This window comes from Austrofundulus limnaeus, unplaced genomic scaffold, assembly GCF_001266775.1.
Source record: "Austrofundulus limnaeus strain Quisiro unplaced genomic scaffold, Austrofundulus_limnaeus-1.0 Scaffold90, whole genome shotgun sequence".
In the NCBI taxonomy this organism is placed as follows: Eukaryota; Metazoa; Chordata; class Actinopteri; order Cyprinodontiformes; family Rivulidae; genus Austrofundulus; species Austrofundulus limnaeus.
The window spans coordinates 678,489-686,668 of NW_013952492.1; the positions used below are offsets into that span (position 1 = coordinate 678,489).

Genomic DNA, 8,180 nt, shown 5'->3' on the forward strand with positions numbered 1-8,180 from the left:
CTGGGCTACAATGCCTCAAACACAGTAAATAATGAAATTGGTAAAATGAATAAATAAATAAAGAAAAAATAAAACAAAAGAACAAATAAAGTTATGTTAATAACAGCAACAGTCATAGCTGGGAAAAGGGTTAATTTTAGGCCCTGTTAAAAACATCTAAAATCAATAAGTGCATATTATTACCATGTTTTTTTTGCCTATTATGACGATTTATTTTGGATATTACAAACAAATCTTCTGGTTAGTTGTAAACCCAAATTAAATACAAAAAAATTTGTAAAAAATTATACTGTGGATCTATACTGTATATCTTTGTGAAAACATATTTTGACCGCCTACTAGGTTTGTGAGAACATTTTGCAAATAGTCCTCACAAGCAGTGTTGTATAAAGTACCTCAAAGTGACATTTGAGTGAAGTATCTTGCCATAAAATTACTTTGGTAAACGTTAAAATCTTCTTTAAGAATATCACTTGAGTAAGTCTTACAGTAAGATATTTTGTAACTAAGTTTTAAACATAAAATGTATTTAAGTATCAAAAATAAAAGTATTGCGTGAAAACGTGCAGTTAGATTTTCCATAATGACATTTATTGGGAGATGACCTCCACAAAGATAATTTTTCTAAAGGCTGAAATGACTATAATGTCATATTAAAATGATAATGTTAAAATATTTAGGATGCGTTAGTCTACCTTTCTCAGCTGTATATGGCACATACATCTTTGTTTTAGTTTGCATACAGGGCTCTGTCCTGCTGTGTGTGACATGATTTGTGTCATGTGCAGCTGTGATGGATTGTGTATAAACAAATATGGTGTCAGAATTATATAGCTATTTATACTTCTCATCCAACCACAATTAAATTCACTTGATTCTGGAGGTGCAGTTTTTCAGGATAGTATTTTTTTTAACAACAACTACAACAAGTCGGAATGAAATAGGAGTAAGGACTTTCTACTTTTTACCTTTTTATAAAATGCAAGGAGTATAAAGTACAGATAACTGTGAAAAGATGTAATGAATAGAAGTACAAAGAAGGCTAAAAATAATTACTCAAGTAAAGTACAAATAGCCAAACTTTCTACTGAAGTACAGTAAGAAAGTATTTGTACTTAGTTACTTTACAACTCTGCTCACAAGGATTTAGGGTTAGGCTGTAGAAGTGACTGGTGAATGAAAGGAGTCAATGTAAATCCTCATAAGGACTGCAAGACCAACATTGTGTGTGTGTGTGTGTGTGTGTGTGTGTGTGTGTGTGTGTGTGTGTGTGACTAGATGAATGTTATTTGAAGACTAAAAGGTTTTGAGTGGTGGTATTTGTGCAAATAATAAGAATTTGTGCAAAATTGCTTTAGCCTAACCTCACCCTTATTAAAAAAATTGAATGAAGAAAAATCAGAACATGAACCAGTTTATTAGAAATATTCAAGCCATGTGCTCATGCTCTAATTTAACATTGAATAGTTTTTTGTATACTGTGCATATTTGTTATGTATATTTATAGTAAAGTGACAAGAAATTCCAGTCAGGTGAAATAACTAAAAGTTATTTGATAAAAAGCAGTTAGACCCAAAGAGAATGGAGGCACTGTTTATTAAACAGATTTGAAGTTCTGATTGGGGGTCTAATTTTTCCAGAACTGTCCAACATCTAAAACTAATAACATTTATAGTAAACAATAAAAGCCACAGGACATAATTTTATTTAAAAAAAGGGGAAAATGACATGGGTGATGGGAATTTATTTTTAAACTCATAAGGATTTGACAATTATTGTAGTCCTTCCTGAAGCAACCACAATGCTGCCAAATTTTGATTATTTAAAAAATGAATGGGATTGAGACTTTTTTCATGTTGCAGGTTGTAATTTTTTAGTCTCTCAAGAACATCTTTCGTTCATTTATTTAAACTTTTTAGTAACAGGGTTGCCTTAACTCAGAGCAGGTGAAAAAACACATTTTGTGACGGACATTATTTGAGAGCATATTGATTCGACTTCACAGAATGTACTTTGGCAACACACACTGAGTTACTTTGTTTGGGGCAGGTAGGCCTAACCCAGGGTCAGCATGACTTTTTGTGACCTACTTTGTCTGAATATCCTGCCAAGTATTAGTATATCTTCATGATTAATTTGAGGTAAATGAGCTTGAAGAAAAAAAATAATTGAATGCCAAGAGAATTCATATTTTGGATTTGAGGGTTATTGTGTTTAATTTGAGAGCTACATTCATTTAATGGGCTGAGGTTTTATCTCATTGGTCGCGATATCAGGGAATGGTCAGTTTAGGGGGCGGGAAAGTGACCTAAGTAAACAGGTCCAGTGTATTATAAAAGAGGGTCCACATTTCCCCATTCCCTACAGCACCCAGTGAACTTGTCCGATCACTTGTGGTTGTGAAGCCATAATGATGAAGTTGGCTGCTGTTTGCATTGTGGTGCTGGCCTTGATTGGCAGCTTATGTGAGGCCCAGTTGAGTAAAAGACCCCCATACTCACCACCTCAAGCGCCTCAAGCGCCTCAAGTGCCTTCACTGCCTCCAGTACAATCGCCCCAACAGCAACAGCAAGCATTTGAACCGCCACTCACCTGGAAATACCCTGCAGAGCCCCCGCCTGAAACCCAGCCTGTTGTGCCATTCGAACTGAGATACCCAGTTCCTGCTGCAACTGTTGCTGTCATGTGCAGAGAGGATATAGCTCACGTGGAGGTCAAGAAGGACTTTTTCGGGATCGGCCAGTTAATCAGTCCAGCTGACATCACCCTGGGTCTCTGTGCCCCTACAGGAGAGGACATCAATTCTCAAGTGTACATTTTTGAAGCTGAATTGCAAGAATGCGGCAGCGTCTTGGCGGTAAAAACAATGTCAAACACCACCGAGTGAAAGCATTTTTTAAAAGCCTTGTAAGAAATAAACACATATGTTCATTCATAAGTTTAAACATGTTTTATGTATGTTTAGATGACAGATATTGCCCTCATCTACACCTTTGTTTTGAACTACAATCCAAAACCTCTGGGAAGTGCTCCTGTTGTGAGGACCAACCCAGCTGCAGTTATTGTGGAGTGCCACTACCCAAGGTATGTAAAGAAACAATTTGACCCAAAACTTATGTATATATTAATAATAAATCTGTACTTTATTTTCTGATGGAGCGTATGTGTTATTCAAATAAGGATTACGGCTGAACTCATTCTAATTGAAAAAATGTTATTTTGCTCAGAAACTTCAATGTGAGCAGCGGTCCCATTAATCCCACCTGGGTGCCCTATTCCCAAGTGAAGATGGCTGAGGAGTTCTTGTACTTCACTCTGAAACTTATGACTGGTAAAAGCACAATGATTGATCAAATATTTATTTTGTACAGCAAACAGAAGAAAACAGTTAGAAACATGAAAGAAAAACAATTGATTCAACAAAGAAGGATGTCCAGGGAAAACATATTTACTGATGACAAATGACAATACAGGTGATATGAGAGAAGCTGGAAACAAAGAAAAAAAAATAAGGTGGACATCTAGTGGTTTAATCATAAAATTCACAAGTAAAAACTCAACTAAACTGCACACCACCACGACATGTTTTCGATGATTTCTGCAGATAACCCCCGTTTGTAACATTTGTTTCAGAATTGTTTTGGCTCTCAATCACTTGAAACAAAATCGAATAATTTTGCTTTAGGCGTTACAAACTGTGTTCAGTTTCATGAGTTGAAATTTTTTGCATATCATTGCACAGATGACTGGTTGTATGAGAGACCCAGCCACCAGTATTTCCTTGGAGATCTGATCCGTATAGAGGCTACCGTCAAGCAGTACTTCCACGTACCACTGCGTGTTTACATTGACAGATGTGTGGCTACTCTTACACCTGACGTAACCTCCGTCCCCAACTATGCCTTCATTGACAACCACGGGTAAAGCTGGCAAACAAGCCAATGATTGTGTTTTTTGTGTGTATTTTTCAAATAAATATGCAACTCTGTTGGTTTGTTTTGCCTGTGGGCAGGTGTTTCATTGACGCCAGAGTCACAGGCTCCAAATCCCAGTTCATGCATCGCACTGTTGAGAATAAACTTGAGTTCCAGTTGGAGGCCTTCAGGTTCGATGGCGCTGCCACTGGAGAGGTAAACACCACAGAGAGAATGCCAGAGCTAATCCTGTTTTTGATACTTTATAGCAACAATAAACCCAACACTCATCTGGTTTAAACAGATTTACATTACCTGCAACTTGGTTGCCACATCCACTTCTCACGCCATTGACAACGAACATAGAGCTTGCTCTTACCTTAACTACGCGTGAGTTTGTAACTTTATCTGTATATAAACTGTAACGATCACAGAGGCAATGATTTACCACCATCATTTCTTTTTGTAGATGGACAGAGGCCAGTGGAAGTGATGGAGCTTGTGCCTCCTGTGAGACTGGTAATTTTGTGGCATTCACCATTCCATCAGTTGTACCAAGCGCCCCAGTTGGTACAGGAACACATCCAGCAGCTCCCATCCTCCCACCCTATTCATACCCTAAGGGGTCTGTAAGGAAACTGCGCAGTCTGCACGAAACTGAAAGTACGTCATGTAAAAATCTTTTTTTTTAGTTAAAAGTCTACAACAACTTATTTACACCCAGACTGACAAAATGTTAGGCTGTGTTGTCAGACAAACAGTGATGTGACTGCTGTCCTTTTCTTTCCTCAGTTCCAGAATGGGAAGGTCAAGTCACTTTGGGTCCTATTCCCGTTGAAGTGAAGAAGCAATAAAGGAGGACGGTTTAACATCATTTCCTGCTGGTGCCATGAAAATAAACAATTTCATTGGTTCATATCTGTGTGTATGTCATGCCCTATCCTATTAACTGTTCTTGAGAATAAATTCAAAGGTTTATCAGAGTTCAGAATCACACAAATACAATGAAAACTGCGAGAAACTAGATAGCTTTTAGAACAAAGAGTGTCTCAAGTTTTGTAATTGTCTTGCTACATTCCCCATCTGTCCAGAAATTTTATTGTAACTGTTTCCATTTCACACAAATAAAAAATATAATTGACAGAAATGCATAGTGTCTTTTAGTTAAAGTGCCCATTTATATTGCCTCTTCAGCTCGACACTGAAATTATTGTGAATACAAATAAAGAGACATAAAGTTGATGCAGATTTTCTGCCAAAAAATGCTAAATAAGTACAAATTTACAATGATCTATATTACTATAATGTAATAATAATGTAATGCGTATCAATGCAAATTTACACCTTAATACAATTAAGCTGCTTATTAAGCTTTAACTTAATCAGCTATACTTTACAGGCACTCTGGAAAAAAAGGGTAAAATAAAACTTAAGATAATATATTAAATAAGTAACTGATAATATTAAGCTAACACACACACACCACACACATGCACGCACGCACGCACGCACGCACACACACACACACACACCAACTACGTCTCTTTATCCTTGTGGGGACTTTCCATTGACTTCCATTCATTTTTTTTTTTTTAATTTTATATCCTAACCCTGACCTAAGGTTAACCTCACAGGTCCCTACCTGACCCTACAACTAACCTAAACTCAGTTCACACCTTGGTCCTAAACCCAACCCCCAGCCCACCAATGACATTGAAACCAAATGGGGACTCGACTTAGGTCCCCAAATGTAGGATTTTTGTCTTAAAATTGCCCCCAAATGTCACCAAAAACACCCGCCCACACACACAACACACAAGAGCAATCAAGAAAACAACAATCAATCAAGCACCTGCTTGCAGGCAAAATAAACCAAATGAGTTACATATTTGAAAGAAAGAAAGAAAGAAAGAAAGAAAGAAAGAAAGAAAGAAAGAAAGAAAGAAAGAAAGAAAGAAAGAAAGAAAGAATTGTGCCAAATACAGGAAGTCTCACTAAATGGTTGAATATTTACCGCCACCGTGTGGGTGAAATGGTTTACTGCAGATGGATGACAGGTTTCAGCACCACAAGCAGTAAATAGCTGAAACACTGACAGCTGCGACCTCTGACCTGTGCTAATCTGTGTTGACAAAAATGTTTATTTGACTTCAATATTTAACCTGAACTGATGAGGTGTTTAAGTCAAGAGTCCTAAAAGTAGTTACTGTAAAAAAAAAGTCTGTGCACCATCCTGCTACATCTCAGTGATTTTAGTGTTTTTTTTTTTTAATTGAGTCAATGTAATAAAACATTCACAGTTTCCACGATCCTTTTTATTTCTTACACTTTTTGGCGCACATCTCGTTCTGCGTTCCGGCTATGACATTTAATTTTTCAGCAATTTATACTTTTTTATTTAGTCTTTCCAGCCTTTTATTTTGCATTGAAAATGCATGAAGCTCCAGTCAACGTCCATAAAACTCATAAATTTGCACCTTTTGTCCTATTTCTTTTTAACTTCTTTGTGCTAATTTTACATGCCTTCTTTTTTTTCTAATTTTAGCTTTTTTCTATCTGTTTTTTCTGCTATTTTAAGCTTTTTATGTTTTCAGCTGTTTTGCCATTTAAGCTACTTTTTTTTGCTATTTCAGCTGAGTTTAGCATTTCCTGCTTTGCCAGCTATCCTTCTGCTCTTTTAAGATATTCTGCTGATTTATTTTTTTGCACTTATTTCATCTTCTTTCTGCTATTTTAAGTCTTTTATGCATTTTTCAGCTGTTTTCTGGCATCTAAGCCTTTTTTCTATTTTAGCTACCTTATTTTTTTATCCGTTAAATCCACTTTTTTGATCATTTCTGCTTTTTTTCTGCTTAATCCAGCAAACTCTTTCACTTWTTTATGCTAAATTCAGCTTTATTTTTCCTGCTCATTTTACAACAAGTGACACAATTTTTGTACATATTTTTTCTCTGCAAAGATTTTTCAGCAGTAAGCATTTAAATTATCTAATTATTTGTTGTTATTTCTATGGTTACTTGGTGGGGAAGTTTGAATGAGCAGGGTGAATAAAAAATAAACAAAAGTAGGGAATTTGTTGTAAATACATGTAAGTAATTTAAAGAGAATAAAAGTCTTATAAATATGTTTGAAGATATGACTTATTTGTGTGAAATGCAGCTGCTTATTGGCTCCTTCGCTCATCGGTTGAGGACAACCTGCTCACACAGCATCAACGGTGACGTCATGTGATCTCCTCCTCCCTCCTCCTGTCTCCGCACTGCTGGCCCGCTGCTGCTGTGTGTCACAGGCAGCATCACGGAGGCAGCAGACATTTACAGAGCAGATCACGGACTGCGGCCCACCAAAATACCGAGACAAAAAAAAAAAAAAAAAAAAACCGTAACGCGTGGGAAAAGCTGAGGGGGATTATCGCTGCCTGCTCGTTCGGATGGCTTCACTGCACATCTGCTGGTGCTGAGCCGGCTCGTCTGATTGAAGGCTTCCGGCCAGGCGGACATTCGTGGGGCCGCAGAGATAGAGAGCGAGAGAGAAAGAGAGAGAGAGAGAGAGAGAGAGAGAGAGAGAGACGCACGCGCCACCGAGCGTCCATCCGTCCTCTGCTCCGTGTCTGTTGATGGACTGCGCTCCCTCCGTCTGATTCTGCAGTCTGTCTCTCTGAGTCACTTGTTGTAAGAAGATGGCGGACAGAGCTGAGATGTTCTCTCTATCCACCTTCCATTCCCTCTCCCCGCCTGGCTGCAGGTAAGCGCTTCTGCATGAAGAGCGGCGCGCGGAGGGATGATGGCGGAGGATGCGCACGGCTAGGGAGGGAGGGGAACGAAGCAGAGGCGCGGTAGACAACACCACAGTCTCATTCGTAGCAAAGCGATTGCAACGATAGTAATAATATTAATAATAAAAACAACAACAACAACAACAACAACCTCAGAGCCTGTATTTTAGGCCTGCTGGTGCCGCTCTGTGCCCCTCCAGGCTGGGATGCAGCTTTTTCAAACAGCGCTGCTGTGATGACACGATGGTGACGGCCTGTTTTCTTCACACACACACGGAACATTTGCTGAACACCATAAGCAGGACATGTAATAAAACACCACCAAACGTTTGGTCTGAGTGTCACCGATTTGCGCATTCTCCGTTTGAGGCCCACGCCCTGTTGAGTCCAGCCCAAGCAAGGGCATGGTGCTGCTGAACAATGATGCTGTTCAGGCTGGATGCTGTTTTAAATGCGTTGACCTCTTAACGCGACACAGGGCAGTTATTATA

General features: G+C 38.4%; 2 protein-coding genes across 3 annotated transcripts in view; both read left to right on the forward strand.

Annotated features, from left to right (window-relative positions):
• Positions 1–2,410: 2,410 nt before the first annotated feature.
• On the forward strand, positions 2,411–4,997 carry LOC106520269 (zona pellucida sperm-binding protein 3-like). The gene is made up of 8 exons (XM_014012245.1): positions 2,411–2,857; positions 2,966–3,084; positions 3,228–3,331; positions 3,743–3,920; positions 4,013–4,130; positions 4,219–4,304; positions 4,384–4,577; positions 4,707–4,997. The coding sequence occupies exons 1-8, from the start codon at positions 2,411–2,413 to the stop codon at positions 4,766–4,768; spliced, it is 1,308 nt and encodes a 435-aa protein (XP_013867699.1). The 3' UTR covers positions 4,769–4,997.
• Positions 4,998–7,388: 2,391 nt separating this feature from the next.
• The window catches only part of mapk8ip2 (mitogen-activated protein kinase 8 interacting protein 2), a 28,551-nt gene continuing 27,759 nt past the window's right edge, over positions 7,389–8,180 (forward strand). For both annotated transcript variants that reach the window (XM_014012309.1, XM_014012308.1), the window contains exon 1: positions 7,389–7,658. In XM_014012309.1, the coding sequence (XP_013867763.1) occupies positions 7,594–7,658 (65 nt within the window). In that variant the 5' untranslated portion in view covers positions 7,389–7,593. The remainder of the gene's footprint in view (positions 7,659–8,180) is intronic.